This window comes from Lycorma delicatula, chromosome 5 (assembly GCF_047948215.1).
Source record: "Lycorma delicatula isolate Av1 chromosome 5, ASM4794821v1, whole genome shotgun sequence".
NCBI classification, from domain to species: Eukaryota; Metazoa; Arthropoda; class Insecta; order Hemiptera; family Fulgoridae; genus Lycorma; species Lycorma delicatula.
In genome coordinates, this window is record NC_134459.1 from 146,642,011 (window position 1) to 146,662,582 (window position 20,572).

The 20,572-nt window shown below is 24.5% G+C and overlaps 1 protein-coding gene across 5 annotated transcripts in view; it reads right to left on the reverse strand.

Moving 5' to 3' along the window:
* Positions 1–20,572, reverse strand: part of hts (adducin 1-like protein hts) — a 314,291-nt gene that overhangs the window by 43,482 nt on the left and 250,237 nt on the right. For 3 of the 5 annotated variants that reach the window (XM_075367265.1, XM_075367262.1, XM_075367266.1), the window contains exons 9-14: positions 19,812–20,006; positions 18,878–19,014; positions 17,494–17,620; positions 5,477–5,500; positions 4,206–4,319; positions 46–138 (exon numbers count right to left, since the gene is read on the reverse strand). In XM_075367265.1, the coding sequence (XP_075223380.1) occupies positions 46–138; positions 4,206–4,319; positions 5,477–5,500; positions 17,494–17,620; positions 18,878–19,014; positions 19,812–20,006 (690 nt within the window). The remainder of the gene's footprint in view (positions 1–45; positions 139–4,205; positions 4,320–5,476; positions 5,501–17,493; positions 17,621–18,877; positions 19,015–19,811; positions 20,007–20,572) is intronic. The other 2 variants (XM_075367264.1, XM_075367267.1) reach the window with 1 other exon arrangement.

Below are 20,572 nucleotides of genomic sequence, written 5' to 3' on the forward strand. Positions count from 1 at the left end.
AATTGGTACAACCAAAAAAAAAAGAAAGTAAATATATATAAAAACCTGTAGTTTTTTTGCTTCTTCCCATGAGACACCTTCTAAGATATGTGACTGAGGCCCTGAGGTTATCTTATCAGCACGTCTATTTTCCTTTATCTGTTAACATAAGCGTTTAAAAATTAATCCGATTAAAGATTAATAACAAAAATAAAAGTACAGTTATCAGTAAATACTTTATGCTCCATCATCAAAGCTGTCTTCAAACATTTAAAAAACCAAATTAACTTTAAAGAAAGTACACAAAACTGTTAAAAGAGCATGAATTAGTTACGATTAGTTTACTGAATAAGTAAATCAAATAGAAAATGTTTAAAGGCAGTTTTTGAATCATTATTTGATACAAAAAGTTCCTAAAAACATTCTAAAAAAATTCTTGCATAGATTTCAAAAATGTTTTCTATTTAATAAATAAGCTTTTCAGTAAAACCAACGAAAACAGGAAAAATCATTTTATTCTTCTCCTTTATTTTTAGCTTGAACTGGTATTAATCTTTGTTTTATTTCACAATTTACAAATTCAAGTTTATTGTTTTATTTGTAATTATAACTTTATAGTACTTCAACTTACATTTTGTGTTACTGTTATATTGAATTCTTTGGTGAATGGTGTTTAGTTAATAACATCGTTCCAAAAATATCTCTTAGGGCTCAGATTGTTTGATCTAATACAATCTCAAAAAACAATATAGACATGAAGTAAAGGACCTTGATCTTACAGAAAGAAATAATTACAATTTTTCTTTCTTAGCATATACTACATCGTTTGATATTTTTTAATGGGATAGAAAACTGGTTGTGAAGGAAAGTAGAATTTCCTTTAAAATAGTTGACATCTCAGCTGAATATTAGAGAAGAATAAATGGTAATTTACTTTAGATAAACTCACATCATAGCACAAAAATATGTAATAATTGTATAAATTAAAGTTTCACTAACCAACAATTTTCAAAATATATTTCTAAGTACTTTTGGAGCTGTTACTCCATCATCAGGGATTTCTTATAAGATGTAAATTCAAAATTCAAATCTAAAAATTGTTTCATTCATAATATTTGATCATCAAGAAATAAAAATAATTTATAAGTCAATAAGACTGTGACTACATGTCCATAAGAGTTTTACAATTATCTCATAATAGTCATAAAAATCTATATGATAATAGTCATAAAAATCTTACACATGATGTTACAGTCTTATTGACGAATAAATTATTTTTATTTCTTGATGACCAACTATTATGAATGTAACAATTTTTAATTTAAATAATTATACATTTTAATTTTGAATTAACATCTTATAAGAAATCCCTGATGATGGAGTAACACTCCAAAAGTACTTGGAAATATATTTTGAAAATTGTAGGTAAATGGAACTTTAATTTATACAATTGCATTAATACAACGGTGCCAAATGCTTAGTAAATTCAATATGTATAGTCTGAATAGTTGTACCTTACTGTAATTCATAAAAAACAAAAAAAAACTTTAATATCTAAAAATTTAACTTTTTCTATGTAATATTTTATAAGATAACTTCAATGAAAAGTTTTTTTACTCACAATAACTTTATTGCAATAATTGAAAGTAATGGATGAATGTCAGATGGATATCAATATATTTCCTTTTTTATAGTATAGGCTGCACTTTTAACAGATACAAAAAGCCTTTTAACACAATTACTTTAACCATTCAATAAATTTCATTTCTGGACCGTGACAAATCATAAAACACTTTAGTAGTACAAGGGTTAATAGTATTAAATATCAACAACAATCTGACTATACTTAAAATTAACTCTCTGCTTCCTTTTAAAATACAAATGTCCTCATAAGACTGTAAAGGAAATGGTGACATTTATTTTCACAAGTCTAAATATATTGACAATTATTCTTTAACCTCAACTGTTTGTAAAAACTTAACATTAGGAAGCACAAACCACTTAAATCGAAAAACATTAAAATAAAAAGGTTATGTACTTAATTTTAGTTTTTGTTATTTTTATGAAATTACATCACTACCAAAAGGATTATATTTCTGACATTTGATGATATTAAGTTAAATCTCATTCCATTTTGTTTAAATTATCTGTTTATATTATAAAAAAAAATTCTTCATAAATATTGCATACATTTAAAGACTGGAATTGTATTACACACTTTGTCAAGTGAATTTAGGTTTCTTAATGGACTTGATCATCATCAATCTTCTTGGAGCGTGTGTTTATTATAAGAAAAACAAATGAAAAAAAAAAGTTCTAAATTTTTTTATTCAAAGTGACTATACCATCAACTTAGGAAAATCAAAATCATAAATAATCCACAAAAACTATTACTTTACTGGTTATTTAGCTCTTAAATAAAAGAAAATTAATATATGTCTGCTTTTTCTTTAACAACTTCTTTTCTTTTTACACATAATTATTTAAGTTAACATTTATTATTAGTGTTAAAAAATCATTTAAGTTATTGATAAAATAACTATTTAAATTATTAAAATAATTAAATTATTTTAAATTTATTTATGTTTAAAATTTTAAACGCATTATTATTTTAAGCTTCAGCCATAATAAATGTTTAAAAGTAAACTTCCATAAAAGTCTAAAAACTTTATAAGTTTCTCATCTGACTTATCTGACTTATGAATTATCTATTTAGAATACAAGTAGCCAAACTTTTAAAAGCTAGCTAGAACAACAGTTTTGTAAGTAATCATAAATTGACAACAGTGACTAATATAGTTAAATAACTATGGGAAAGTGGCTAACTGCATTATCTCCTTTATCTGCAGGTTTGAGGTGTATGAATGAGAATGACTGTCTTTCTGTTTGAAAAAAACAAAGTCTTCTTTTAATTGTTAACTCACCTTCAGAATGCAACATTCATATTATTCCTCTATACTGTAAATAAATATAAACCTGCAGTTTTTTGCTTCTCCCCATAAGACACTTTCTAAGACATGCAACTGAGGCCCATTCTAATTGTTGAGAATCTTCTTTTAATTGTTAACTAATTTTCAGAATGCAGAATAAGTTATCATGCAAAAGTGATATAATTAAGTCACTCATTAGTAACTAATAAATGGAGAGAAGAGAAAATGGATTCTAAATAAATCCAGTCCATTTTATTATATAAAATGAGTCCCCTCAATTACATATATGATACAATGTATGTTATCTATTTTGGAATGATATAAATATTTCATCATCAGATCATGTGAATACAGTGACTGTGAACCTGCTGTTCTGATCTCAACTAAATTCTACATGAGTTACCTAAGTCTGGTAATAATTGTAAAATACTTACCTTTATAAATATCTTTTTAAAATTTATTAACATCATAAAAAAAATATGATTTAATTCCTTTTTCTTTTCTTACTGTAGTAAAACTGAAAAAATTTAACTGCACAACTTCTGTACAATTTGACTTCTTTGTGAACTACATATTACAAAAAGCCTCAATCACAATCTAATCTCATTAGTACTTTGCTGTAGATATCAGAATAAAACAAGCATCTCTAAATAACTTTATTTTTTTCAGATTTTCTAATTTATCATTATGCACAACCTAGTATATAGAAAATCTATTTTTTTTTCATTAGATACACAGTATTATGACAATAGCTTTGGTAAATATACAAACCAGCAGGAGTTTGAAATTATATTCTTCAAAGTTATATTCATTAGATGAGTTAGAAAACTGAAGTTTATAAGGAAACAATTCATTATAATTACTTTTAGAAAAAACCTTGTCTTGTAAGAGTTTTAATCATTCTATAATAACTTTTATACAACTATACTGATGTAAATTTAATTTTATATACCTTTTAAATTCTACATAAACTATCTAGTACAGAATATTGAGATAAGACATATATTACTTTAATTTTATCAAAATTACTTAAAACGTAATTTAACAAATTACAGTAATGTAACAAACATTACATTATGTACATAATTTATTTGTCATTTTTACTATGTAGTTTAATTAAATTAGTTAATCATGACTGAGGATGTGGGATCCTGTGAAAATGATAAAATTAATGTAAGACATGTCTATCTCAATATTCTGTACCAGGTGGTTTATATTATAGAATTTAAAATATAATTTACAGAACATGAATCTTAAAAAGATTAATTTTGGTAAAATAATATATATAGTACCAACCTGTTGCTGTAGTTTCTTGAATTCTTTAGGATTTGTATTCTTCGGAACAAATTGTAATGCAGCATCGATTTTGACAGGTGTTGAACTGTGAGTTGGAGATCCTTCTGCTACCCACTGCACAGACAAAACCAGCCATTAGGGCCAGATATTTAACAACACAGTGTCTGCTGCCTGTTCTACCACTGAACACGACACAAAATGACCCAATGGTCTGGTTCTGTCTGCGACGACTATACCGCACACAACACACTTCCAACATCCATTGAGACATATTTAAATTATCATATCGAGTGGCAAACAGGCACAATGTGTTTTAATAATTTATCTCTACTTGGATATAACTGAACATAACCATACACATAAATTTTATTTTTAAAATATATATGTATTGGCTCAAAAATTATTTTTAATAATCTAATTACCTATGATTATAAATTTAAATTAATAAAAAAATTTAAAAAAATAACTGAACTGAATATGTGCATAAATCTACTTTTGTAACACATGCACATTATTTATAAGTTCATGCACTTTAATTACCAGTAGGATTGTGGTGAATTACCATGCAATACCAGAAAATTTAATCTAAATCATATTAAAAAAAAGTCTACGATCTACTTTAAAATTACATTATAAAACCAAATTTTAAAATTTACAAAATCCAATGAATTTCTAAATTATTATAATACGTAAGTATGTAATAAAATTAACATGCTTATAGTTAATTATACAGTGCATTCCACGTAAAAAAAAAAAAATTAGTTTTAATCTGTATATTATATAGTGGAATAATTTAGCCTTAGAAAACTTTCAGATGAAGAATTATCAATAAAAATTTAACTAACAAATAATTATGATTTAAAAAATATTCCTATAGTAAAATTATAACCAATCTAATAATTTTAAAATAATATTTTTATATTAAACTTAAAAGATGTTATATAATGAGTATTGTAAACAAAAAAAATAATGAACTTTATAAAACAAAAAATTATACCGAAAATTTACAAGCTGAAAACTAATAATGATTAATAGTAACAAAAAAAAAGTAAAAGATTATAATATAATTCTCATAGTTAACTCTTAAAATTTTACATACTTGAAAATAAAAATTACAAATTTTACTTTTATAAAATCAGGCTGAGATAATTAAGAAAATAGGTGTTATCATGCTGTCCTTCACCGTGCCCACAGGACTGAATATAGAAAAAAAAATTATGTATGAAATAAAAAATCAACTTAGACTTTTTTTAAACAGCTGAAGTAATTACCTCATCAGCATTTGCATCCACCCACTAAAATAGAAGAAAAAAAAACAAAAAATCAACAAAATAAAAATTAAAAAATTAATAATAAATAAAAAGTTAAAATAATTAATAATATAAATGCGTATATAGAACTAACCACTGAAAAAAATTACACAATTAAAAAAATGTCTTTTATTACATAAAAAGAAAGAAAAATCTGATTTAACCCTTCCTGTATAGGAACTGATTTACTACCTTCTTCAATTTTTAAAATAGAACTAATATATACATTAAAATGACCCTTACTTATGATTTTACATGATAAAAATATAAATTACGTAAACAAATATTTAACTTTCTCAAAATTTATAACATCCATCTTTTTTTTCTATCATTAATAACAAGATAGCAGACAGTATTCTTTATTAAGTTCTCTTCCAATGGCCATGAACTGACAAAACATTTTCCTAACAAAACAAGCATAGTTAAACTGGTGTGAACATAAATAATTGAACTTTAATTTAATTTATTTTTAAATCTGTATAAATTAAAAATAAAATTAATATTTTTATTTAATTAATAAAATTAAATTAATTTTTCTTTTTCAATAACCAACATGAAGTTTACACATTAGAAGCACTATCTTAATAGTTACTACCACATAGATACAGAAAGCAATATTCTAACTAGACAAAATAGATCACTGTCTAAAATATAACTGAAGTGAGCTCATTACTTTTTAATGAACACAGATGCGTTTATGAACCAATACAAAAAACAGTCATCAAAAGCTTGTCCTTGAACAATGTTGTAGGTCTACATAAAAGTTTTCTAGTTATTAATAATTTTGTACTAAATCAATCTATACAAGTTTGAGTAAAGTTTTAATCCTAGGCAAGACAGTAAACTATCTAATTACTCAGGGGGTTTACAGTCCTTTGATCTCTTCTTTCTTGGATAGGACTACAGGATTGATTTAAATATCTTAAGAGTTTATGTCAAGGTTTATAAAACATAGTCATAATGGAACAGATGGTTTCTTGGTGGAGCTTGAATGAGTCACAACTTTGCTTCTGGACTTTTCATGGGACTTCCATTCACTATCAAAGTTAAGGAAGGGCCCAAAATATAGTTTCTAATATTATATCAGGTAATCCCAGGTCTCTTATTGGCTGGATATCTACAGACTAAAAAAATACAAACACAGCACAAAGTGTTCAAAAACAATTTTTTAATTCAGTTATGCCAGAAGGAAAATATGTTAGGGTGGTACACTCATTTTTTATTATCTCCTGTAATACAAGATTAACTATGCTAATTTTCATGAAATAGGTGTTAAACAATTAATATTGCTAATAAGAGAGCGAATGTCCTTTGAATAAAATAGATTTGCAAGTAATTGAAGACATTCCTCAAAACCAATATATAAAAAGTTATTCAATACTTAAAAAAGAAATTAATTAATAAGCATGAAAAGTAAAATTTAGATAAAATGCACATTGTATATTACTTATAGCAATATTTAAACACACAAAGTAGTTATTAAAATAAATTTAAAGATCATTTAATAATTTATTATGAATAAACAAAGAATTTAAATTCAATTAGTATCTTTAGAAAACAGATGAAAACTGATACAATAAAAAATAGAAACAAAAACACATGTTATGAATAGAATTAATACATATGGCTTAAATACTAATACTGCACCACTTTAGAAATACTTAATTTTCATGAGTGAGGTAAAGGAAATTTGTGAAGGTGGAAGAGAATAGAATGCAAGAGTATCGGGGGGATATTTTATCTCCCAATTCATTGCAGAGCCTGAACTTCAGTCCCTTACTATTGGGCCTTTCTAATTATCTGGCGGCTATTATATATTTGTTTTTACTTTAAGACGGATGGAGTCAGGGATTGCAATCTGGTCCTTTGTAGATCAGGTTTCAAAGTATTTTATTTAGGCTACTTTTTGGTAGATTGGCAAGATATCTGCATTCTCCTAATGCAATTCCTAATTCTAATGGCATAATACTAAAATACTATTAATTATTCACAAACTCATCAAATTTTCTACATGATCCCATTACAAATTTCTTAATCTTCGCTCTCTGAATTTCCTCTAAAAATTAATTTTAAACAAGATTTCATATAAACAAGTAACTAACTACTTGTTTGTAACAATGTACTTAGTAACTGCACATATGAAAATCAATTATAAATATATAAATCCAATAAATGAATCTAGCACACATCCTATTAAATCAAAATTCTAATAACACATTAATAAGCATTATAAATTCATTTATTTTAGAACAATCATTTTAAATCTAATTAAATAACTAAAATAAGTATACTTTTAAACACAGTTTGATGTTAATAGATTTATGATCTAAACTGTTCATAAACAAGAGTTAATATTTTCTTTTACACACAAAAAAAAAAAATTGTAATAAAAGGGTACACTATCTGGTGAAAAATATACCAATTGCAATATTTTTTTTAAAGTTAATTTTAATCACTAGTTACCATTTATAGGACTGACATAATTTTACCTTAAAATCTCTTTTTATATACAAGATAGAAAAAAGACAGGCCTATGGACCGCCGCGAAAATATTGTATGGTTTATGTTTTATTACACATGATTCTGTTAAATGTCTTTGCCAACTATAATTAAATAATGTTCATGAATTTAGTATATTAACAACAAAAACTTTTACAACGAAAAGTTTCAAAATTCTGAACATTTTTGCTGTCTCTTGGAGCTGTGGTTTTTTAACACAGCTCTAACCCCATTGTTTTCTTTTTTATCTCCTAAGATCAATAAATTTATTAAAAGTATATTATCGCTCTTATTTAGACATATTCATAAACTTAAAAAATAATAATACTAAGGAAACAAAACTGATATAATTATTCTGGAGCATTTATCCACAAAATCCTTTAGTTTAACCAAAACAATTGTAAAAAAAAAATAAAAGCAATATCCTGCAAATGCCTCTTCTATTTGCTGTATAGGTTGTACAAGTTGATTTTAAAAATAAAAATGGGAGCAGCTACAGCAAAAAACCAACCCACCATGATTTTTTTATATAGAGATATTCATATCAAGTTTTACTGAAAATTATAGGAACTCTATGATAGAGTTCCTTACAGGAACTCTATCAACCACCTTGGGTGGTTGCTAAACTGGAGCAACAGTAAAGGGTGATGACCTTTTTTAAGGTACTGCTTCAAAGGATGAAATGAATTAAATTTTTATATCACGTGAAAATGCTATGCCTGACCGGGATAACTTTAATTAAATTAATTAAAAGTAAATAAAACTGCATTTAAAATAATATGTATTCTTATTTATTGAATTCTTTATCGCAAATACCTTTTTTAAATATACATTAAATTTAAATACTTGAGCCATTTGTAGCTTGGCAAATATCCAACTGATTATCCTTCTGCCCATGGACATATATTAGTATATCAATGATTATAATTAAAATACTTCCTTAATTCTCTCCTTCAAGTGATATAAGTCGCACATTAATTGCATACTTCTACATAAAGAAATCATATGGAGACAGGCCCCCCCTCTTGGGAGGCTATTTCTACCTACTTAACTATACAGAAAACTTTAATTCAAAACAGGCAAACATAAAAAACACGATTATCCACCACCTTGTAATAAATAAAAGCTATTTGCATTTTCAAGTCTTAAAAAAATAAAAACAACAAACTTCTGTATGGGAACATAGTTTTTCTGTATGATAAATATTATATAAAAAAAAAAATCAATTCAGAACCTATAAAATTTTTTAAGTAACAATTATATCAGTCTATTTTATTTAAGTAGTAAAATCTTCTAATAAAGGTTGCTGGCCAACTAAGAAGAGGACAAAAGAAAAAAATTTTATTAAAAAAAATGAAATATTGATAATTGAAAATTATTTTTTTCTATATGTCTTTTTTGTTTTCTAAATTCTAACCAAAATTTAGAATAAAACACAGTTTACAAGAAACAAAGCATTTAAATCCTAAATGAAAAAATTGTATAGTATAAATTATTAACACAAAACAATTGCGAAAAATCAGGAAGGGTTAAGAGTTTTTATAAAAATAAATAATTCAAATATATATATATATATATAATTATAACTCGACAAAGAGTTGAGAAGTGTTTTAAAGAAATCAAAATAATCAATAATCACACATACACACACACGTACACAGAAAAATGATGTTAAAACAAAGGTGCAGATTACAAAAAAATAACAAAAACATAACATTTAAAAAGAAAACTAAAAAAAAAAAAAAATAATTTACAAGAAAATCAATTAAAAATGTATTAAATCAATAATAAATGCAAGGTAAATTAAAAAGAAAAAATGAATGGAAGTAAAAAAAAACATTCCCATCTAACTGCTGAAAAATCTGTTTAATTATGATAAGTTAATTTGAAATTATATAATTTGAAATTATAACATTATAATTTCAAATTTATAATTAGGGAAAAAGTTTCTTAAATTACACACACATTACAAATGCCAAATTACAAGATAATTATTCTAAAGCAAAAAGAAAAAACATTTTTACAAAAGAAAGATTATTTAAAACTAAACATATACTATAGTAAAAACAAATAAGTTTTTAAAAAACCTTCAGCAATATCCAAGTAAAAAACAAAATAACGTTTAAACAAATTGTGCCACACATGTGTAATGAATTAATTGTTATTATATAAATAATTAAAATACATACAACAGACTTAGGATGACTTAGTAGAAGTAGTAATAATGAAAATAAAACTCAAATGGAGTTTAGATTTTATTAAATTGCATTTAGAACAAATACATAGGCTAATACAAACAAAATAACAGTAATAATGATAAGCATGCTATCAAATAATAATAACAAAGTTAAAATTATTGTATAATTATAAGCATGCAATATTACTATATTATATATGAATTTAAAGCTTACATTTAATAAATGTATTACAGTTTACAATATGTATTGAATCAAATAACATATTACCATATTCTAGGATTAATTAACACAAAAACACAACTTTATAATTTCAAACTATTCCATAAACTACACAAATACTTCTGCATCATTTTAACTCCACTTGAACTATAAATATAACAACAGCAGCTACATTCTGTTTGTAAGTACATTTTAAAACCTACTTTTTCCTGTGCACTGTGGCATATTAGTAAATATTTTAAATCCACAACTACAATGAGGAGAATTCAGGTAGACACTCATCAGATTTTGCTACTCAGATTATATGATCTTGCAATAATCTAACAGACTCCTCTCAATTTCTTCAGTAAATAAGAAATCTTTTTCAGCATCAAGCAGAAATAAGAATTCTTTATTTTTTATTGCTAGATGTTATAGTGGATCAGTAAGTACTACTCTACACTCAACAGGATTCTATGATAATATATATATATTTTTTAACAAACTCGATTTTTTGAGTTTTAAACATAAATGTTTAACTTCAATTTAAGTTTAAAAGTAGATTACTAAATTCTAATGAATATAATTCCCAATAGTGTAATCATACATCTACAATGTACAATAATAGTGTTAATGTAAATTATCATTTTACTCTATGTCAATACTCGTTCTTACAATAATGATGTTCCTTAACAACTCCAGTGTTTATGTATTAACGTTAAATTCATTATACTTTATTTAATTTTTGCTTTAAAAGTTAATATTTTTATTATTTTTTTTTGTTTTGTATTATTGCACTTCATACTTTTATTTTTAAATAATTACATCTGTAATTTGCATTTTCATATTTATATTAATAAAGTAACAAATAGGAAGTCCTTATGTTTTCAGTGCACGGTTTATAACACGTAGATAAACAACCGCATAGTCTGAAGTTTCAGAAAAAAAAGACACTTAAGATGGAACTTTATTTCACATTAGCTTATGGACATTATGAACAACTGAAGTAGTATATTCTGGCAAGAAGCAACTTTCCAGAACTGTAAGTATATGGGATTAACTGTTCAAATTCTTGCTCTCTATACAGATTGTTAAGATCAGCACATCTAAATAAAAACACAAAAACTAAGTAAAACACATGTATGTATAAGCATGGTATATAGCATGTCATAGAATCCTGAATTAATTGCCAGCATTTTATATTCAACAAAAGGTAACTAATCATTATAGAATGGCGTTTATACAAACAAAACAAGCTGCTCATTTGCAATATGCTAATTTAAAATTTGATACAAAAATGTAAAGAAATATTAAAAAACTGTACTTCAATAATAGCCAAAATCAAAAAACAAACTATTGTATTTGTGAACAAAATCCTAACCTATTGGCTATTAAAATATGCCTACTTAATTATTAACACACAAACCAATAAAATAAAAACTCAAGTTATACTGATAAAAATACCTAATAAACAAAAAGGAGTTAAAATAATGCTTCAAGTATTATGATACTAAAGGAATGATCCTATCTAAATTACCTAATTATTAAATGTATATATGTAAACCATTTTTAAGAAGATATTGAGCCAATATTTAGTAAACAATTCAAATATTCCCTACTTCTGATGAACAGTAATAATACCCAACGTAAATAAGTTTTGCATTTTTTCCAAATACTTCATCATATGCATTTCATTTATTTAACAAAATTAAAATTCTCTGTTTTTTAATTGTCACATTAGATGGGTAAACTATATTTTATCTAAAACTTTATTACTTAAAATATAAAATAATTATGTCTAGGCAAATCTGATGACTAAAGCATCAACACTAATGGCCATAAAAAACATCAAATAAAACAACATATGATTTCAGAAAAAAAAGATAAAAATAATAAATTAAGACAGTAGAAACAAAATAATAAAAATGAATTTAATTATTTCACAAACATTATGCAGAGTAATTTCAAACTGATGGTCCCTAAATAATTATAAGAAATTTTCAAATATAGGAAATATTTAAAACTTTATAATCTCCCATGTGGGCACATGACTTGAGTCTCGAATATACCTCCACGCTTTAGTAATATGGATTATAGCCTTATAAAATAGTTAAAATATAAATATTACAATACCCTTATCAGAAACAAAACAGAATGAAGAAAAACTTCATAAAATGACAATATAAAAAAAATAATCCATACCCTGGTATAATTTTAATGAATCCTGTTTTCATTTTCTTCTGATAATCTCTTTCCGTTATTAATATTTCCCACATTTTCTTTAATTACATTTATTTAAAGAAATACTAATCACAAAATAATTTACGAACCCACACATTATAATTAACAGTAAAATAAAATTTTTATATTAGTCATAATTTAGTTAAGTAAATTATTACAATAAATCACCAATGTGTAATATACTAAAGATCAACACTAATGTGTACTATACTAAAGTTAAACTACATTTTTATGTAGTTTATTCACAATTCAACTCCAAATAAATGAAGTAAACACACATTTGATATTATAATAATAATAATAGTGTTATCACAAGTTAATCTAAATTTAGTTCATTAATTTATAAAAATATATATGAATATAAATCAATCCCAAATAAATATAAAACTGCAACAATCTTTCATAATTGATCTATAACATAACTCATGACATTAATTCCAAAATTAATTAATATCATTTTTTATTAAATAATATAAAATCATTCTACAATACGTTAATGAAAATTACATTAGTAATTAATTGTATCTTTCAGTTCTGTAAAAAAGTGTGCAAAAAAAAGACTAACAATTGACTGATTAAAATAAGAAAAAAATAATATATCAAAAGAAAATTATTTGAGTCCAATAAAAAAACAATATAATGGCACATTTAGTACACTTAATGATAATTATCAACATAAACTTACACAATCTAAAAATTAAACATTTTAAAAGAAAAGAAATGAAGACTGAAAAATGTGGATACAATTCAGGATACCAATGCACAGAACCAACCCAAATAAAAAATAAAAAAAGTAATCCATCATTAATCTAAAAAGATTAAGGGTGATTTGATTGTTTGACTGTTTTCTTATTCAATCAAAGTGAATGAAAAAGAAGACAAAATAAAAGAATCATTTAAATACTTAAATAAAAACGTTTTTATATAAAAAAAGATGAAAAAGCTGCCAAATCTTGAATAGTTAACACAATAAATAACAATAACACTATAAAAATTAAATTAAAAAAAATACAAGTTGAACAGAAACGTTAAAATTTATGACCAAGAAAATTAAAATACTGTTAAAGAAAAATCTGAAATTAAAGAAATACCAAAAATTAAAGAAAAACAGGTAGGAAATAAAAGCTGCCTACAGAAAATAAATTAAGTAAATAAGTTCCTAAACGTAGAAAATATATATTTCAGATATGTAGAAATCAATGAAAACACTATAGAGAGAAATGTTAGAAAAGTATGAATCTATATGGAAATATTTTAATATAAGTAAGCTGAATATAAATAAGCTGTGATCAATGTCTCCCACTAAACATGAAAATAAAATTCTCAATTGATAAAATACCCGCACAATTAAAATGAAATGAAAATCCTATAGAGCATACGTCTACTATTTATGGAAAAAAAATAGAAAATCAAATCTTTTTATAAGAATTTCTTATAACTAAAAAAAAATTGTAATTGATAATGAGGATTAAAATGCAGTATGATTCCATTAATATAATTCAAACATGAAAATATTAGCATTTTACATCCATACACTCAACATGACTGCTAAATGTATAATTTAAAATACAAGCTACAAATTTAAAACAAAAGCGTACCACTCACAGAAAAAACTTAGGTTAGAAGGAATGATATTTTAATAATTATTACATAATTACATTTAAGCTTCATAAAAATAAACTTTTAACTGTATTCAACACATTGTTTAAATTCTTAATTCACAATTAACTTTACTATTAATTAACTAAAGCCCTTCACTATTAAAATTAATTCAGATTTATAACTGCTATATGAAATATGTTGATACCGTTTTTTTTAACAATAATAAAAGAAGTACCTCAACTTATAAGTATTTTTATAAAATCAATAAAAATGTGAATAATTAAAAAATCTGCAATCAATTGATCAGTAATAAATCAAAATTAAATATTGTACAGCAACCATATCACAAAAAAAAACAGTATTCTGTTATAAAATTATTTAAATTAACATGAAAATTAACTGTTTCACTTTTTAGTAAATAAATAAGATAAAAATATGAATAATGTAGATTTAAATTCAATGATTTTTTTTTTATCACAATATGTTTAAAAAACCTATAAAAACATTTCTGTCTGACAATGAGAGAGGAAGAACAAATTATGTTAATTAAAATTACTTCGATGTAAGAAAATAAGCCCTGAAGAAAATCTAAGAAATGAATAAACTTTTAGATAATATATTAATACAATTTAATACAGTTGGAATGTTCAAAGATAGACTTATTAATATTTGACATATTCATAACCTTTCTATTTTAAAAAACTAGTCTATGAAACACAATCAAACCTTCATAAAAATATATATATATGCTAAATCTACAAATCAATTTTCAATTTTATAATTAAATTAGTAATATATAAATACGAATGTTTATGCAAACATAATAATTATGCAACGTAATATTTTTAAATAAATAAACTTCTTATACATTTTGTGCGAAAATATAAACGAACTATATATAATGATTAAATATTTTTTTATAAACATCTTTCATAAAATAAAACAATGAATAAATTCAATAATATAATATAGTTATAAAATAATATAAATATATAACAACTTCTATTACAATAAATTATAATTTTTTTTACTGAAATATATATATATATTTGACATTTGTAATGTACATAATTATTTGTAATAATTTCATAAAAAACACACGGTTAACATAATTATTGGGAATGCATTAATAATAAAGAATACAGAAAAGCAAACATAAAAGCAGTCATAGATATTGCAACAAAAAGAAATTAAAATATTAAATGAAAAATTCACACTATAATAATTTACCTATAACAACTGACTTAAACAAACAAAATACAGGTAAGTTATTAATTAATAAGCATTTAAAAGACATTTTTCAACAAATCTATATAGACATTTAATAGAGTAATTTATAAATTATTAACATACATTAATTAATTAAACTTAAAATGTTATTTCAATAATTATAGGCAATTTTTTGAGACTGCAAATATCAAAGTTTAAAAAATACACACAGATATATGCAGGATTATTTTAACATATAATTAAAACCAAATGCACTAGAACTAAGTCTTCAACACACCACTTCACAGTTTTTAAAGCGTGAGAACTTTATTTCAAATTTGTTTAACGCATTTGATTCAACAATGTCAATAAAAATTTTCTAAATAATGTGTCCATGTTATTAAATAAAGTGTTAGACAAGTAAATCTTACATGAACTATTAGTTTCATTTCAGATAGTAAAACTTTTCAGAAGCTCAGATGACATAAGGAGATGAGACAAACAGCTAGTAGGCAACTATTACAGGAAGAAAATGCAAATAAAATATACTCCTCAATGAACAAATTCATCTTTGATACAACTTAATAGAAAAAAAGTAAATTTTTTAGTAAATTTGATCCAACTTTATAAAACAGAAAAAATGGCTTTCGGTGTGTCAAAAGGAAACGCAAGAAGAGGAAGACAGATTAAGTTTGAGATGTGAAATGAGAAAATTGGTAAAGAAAAAGAGAAAATAGATAATAGCATTTATTTATTTATTTTATTTTTTGACTGAACTGGAAGAAAAGCTTGCTAGTTCCCCTTTATAATTAAAAAGTCTCATTTTCAAGTATTAATACATTTATCACAATGAACAATTTGTCTCATTTAGTCTGAATGTGGTTATATTAACATAACATGAACATGGCCATAACTCTATAATAATGGTTTTTAACAATCTGACACGTGATAACCATCGCTTCCAAAATGGCACAGCCATTCCCAGGGATAAGCATCTCTTACCAGGTATGAAGAAAGAGAGAATAGGAAATGAAGTGGTTTACTGTTCCTTTCTTCACGGAGTCAAATATATTGATAAACAATATTAATATTGTTTATTATCAATATATTATTATTACAATGAAAATTATTATTTAGAAAAAGTAACTCTGACAACTACTACTTGTAAAAGTAAAAGTGACATATAACAAAATAAACATTGCATATATATTTTTAATGCACGGACAGTTTATATGCATCTCAGTCATAAGAAAAAGTGGGACAGAGTGTAAAGCAACAAAATTAATGTAACCCTTAATTTGGGAGACAAAGCCAGATTGAGACTAAAACAAATAACTAATGAGAAACAAGTCTGAAAACAGTTTATTGAAAATAATTATTAAAGGAAATATAGTTCCTTTTAATTATTTAATATATTTTCAAATTGTTACAAAAAAAATCTGTGTTAACACTAACACTGTGTGAACACTATCTGTGTTCTACTGAACACTGTTTAATTCATAACTTAAATAAGACTAAAAACAAGCATTGTTGTCTCGAATATTATTAAAGGATTTTTTAAATTCATATTTATTTATTAAAATAAATATTTTAAAATGTCACTGAAACTAAATTCCTGAGAGCTTAGCTATCAGATAACTTTTTCACAATAATTAACATTATTGTAAAATAAAAATATGAATAGATCCCATACATAAAACAAAATATAAGTATTAAAAAAAAATGCAGTCTCATTTTGAATATTAAAATATACATAGACAGAATTGTTAAAAAAAATCATAATCACAACTATTGTTACTTTAAAGATAACAAAATGTTAATAGTGATCTAGATAATAAAACATATGCAAGATAAAGTATGTGTTAAAATTAAATATAATTCTTTTTTCTGATATCTATATGTAGAAATAGAATGTTTCTTCCCATACTATATACAGCATAGGAAGTAAATAAAGATCACAACTGTTGTTGGTATTGTAATAATATTAATGTTATTTTAATTTTCTTTGTTTTCAAATGTAATCATTTCTACCTTAGTGATTTTTTTCGGATCTGGTGTGCCGGTCTCAAGAATTTCTACTTTCTGGTAGACATTTGGTGAATTTAACCACCTTGTTCTGTCATGACTCTTACGTCCTTCAATTAATTTCTTCCAGTTTCTGTTCAAAATAATTAAAAATGTTTAGTAATATACCAATAATAATACAAAAATAAGTATTAAGAAATATTTATCTAAGATTTTTAAGCAAGATATTTATTTAATATTAGCAAATACATTGTTTTTATGATAATTAACAGTTTAAAAGGCACTAATAAACACTTTTAGCCAAAATAAACATGAATAGTTTTCAAAAGATATAAACCATTATTAATATTAACTGTCGCTGGATTGGTCTTTGAACACAGCAAATCTGGTTTGCAATAGCCAATCACCATTTTTAATCATTTTTGTTCCCACCTTCTATAAACGATTACCACTCATCAAAAAAAAAATTATGAAAAAGCCAATGCATAATTAGTTAGAAAATTTCAAAGCAATACCTTCATTTTTGGCATTACAATAAAATTTGGAATAAAGTGTTGAATTTTTATTTTTAGGAATACAGAAATGTTATATCGCTTTTATATCTATTTAATTTAATACTAACAAATATTACACAAAACAGTTTTTGGAAATTTTGATTTGTTTAGGAAAATTTTTTATTCTAAAGCAATTACACTTTACATACATTTGGACCAGCATATAACAGCATCAAAAAACAACTATAATAAGAGCTGATCGGTGAAGATCAGTTTCAAATGGGAGAAACATCCCTTCCTCCCATTTGATAGCTTTATGGATTATCACTTTCAACTGATAAAACACAATTAGTAATATAAAGGTAGTTAACCAAAACAAAAGCAGTCAACAGCAGTTCTTATTTTATATTATTATATGCACACACACATATATATATATAAATAATATTCTTTCAGCCTCTACACAGCACAGAATTAGAGAAACGCTCTTACCTTTAATTCTTTACTTTATAAAAAATTCTTTACTTTCGAGCCTAAGCCCATCCTCAGTGATATCTGTTTAAATTCTTAAACTGTTTACAATTTACACAATAACTCTATTAGCTTTTTTATATTTTGTAAAAATTGTTTGTTTAAAATAAAAATAAATTTAGAACAAATATTTGTTCAGTCAAGAATGAAAAAGAATCATTATTACTCTATAATAATAAAATATTACACTTAATAATAAAATACTAATAAATAATAATAATAAAATACTTATTACTATTATTTTATAATAATAGTAATAAATTAGAAAATTCCTAGATGTAATGCACATGGCAAAATAAGATTTAACCTCTAGGAAAAGTAAGTAATAATAATTTTAACATGAATAAATGTGACAAAATAAATACCCTTGTTTATACATCTCCTCCTCTTCTAGAAGATAACCTAATGATGAAACTGCTGGTGGGACTTCAACATCATTTCTAGGTCGTGGTGGTTCATTCTTAACCAAAGGCTGTCTATAAATATAACCAGTTCTGAAACCCTAAAAATAAATGAATCTGGTTAAATAAAATTTGATTTAAATTATATAATAGTTATGAACAATCAATAGACATATGAATTTTATAAGACTATTTCCATAAAATTTTATGCTTTGAGATAAAAATACTTTTTTGCGACTTTTGGGACTTCATTTAAGGAAATATGTTCTGAAAATTACCTCCATGTGTCATTAAGTGTAATATTAAGTTAATAAAAAATAAAATAATGCTTAAAACAGAGGTTCCACAGCCTAGCTAGATGGTTTAAGGTAACCAATGTAACTAATAAAAAACTGGTTTTGAGATTATTTGCTGACCAAAATTCAGTATTTTTTAATAAATAGATTGATAATTACTTAACTAAAACTAAGTAACTATTTTAATGGCAATTACTCAATATCAGTTTGAGTATTATTTCAAAATTTTACTCAAATAAAATATTATTTGATGATACTCTTTCAGAATTTCCACCCAAAATTTTTCTTTTTTTTAATGATATACTTGTAATATTGTACAATATCATAATCTATGCTTGCTAAACTTGTCTAATTAACATTAAATATACAAAGATATTCCTTCAATAGAAATTTTGATTCTTGTAATATCTTTTTCACTAATGCAGAATTAATTATAAATTGTGATATTCAAAATTCAACATCAATATAATTTTTTTTTTTATCTATTAGAAAGCTGAAAAAATACAGTAACTCTCAGTCATCACAAACAAAATACAGCAAGATTGATCATCATTACAAAATAAAAGATAAATAAAAATAATTTAGAACTGTTAAACACTTACAGCATTGTCAAGCATTCTCATCAGTGCTTCAAATTCTAAGCCACCAATACGCCACCGTTTCTCTTTCTTTTCACCAATAGTAGCAGGGGGCAGATTTGCACCATCAGGTGGATGTCGAACTGAATCATATATCTGTTTTCTTGTTTCATCAGGTACCAGTACCAGATTATCCACACCCAAAGGCATTAATTTTATCTAGAATAAATGAAAAATATATAAGTTTTTATAAGTAAAGAAATAATTTTATATAATGGCAACAAATTTCCAGAAGTACACATTTCTTTCAAATCTAATTATCTTTTTTTTTCTATATTTTTAATTCCATAAAATAATTACAGAAAATGACAACTTGCAGATTAAGATTCTGCTCTTCAAAATAAAGAATGATATTCATTTGCAAGAAGCCATTTTCTTCTTCATATAAAAAGAAAGTTATATTTTTGTATCCTCACCTATAATAATAATAGATTAATTAGGCCTTTTGTCCACATTATTAATCCGAGGCTACAAGATCAACTCTACATTTTTAAAAATATCTTACGACTACCTTAAATCCAAAATCTATAAAAAGAAAAACCCAAAAATAAAATTTATATTAAATTTTCTTCCATTTCAGTAAAAGAATAATCTACAGCTGTAGTGCAATGTAAGTATAAATATACTTAAACATGTAGCCTGGAACAGACTCAGGTCGACCACTCCTGAGATATGTGGTTAATTGAAACTCCAACCATCAAAAAATACCTGTATCCACAGTCTAG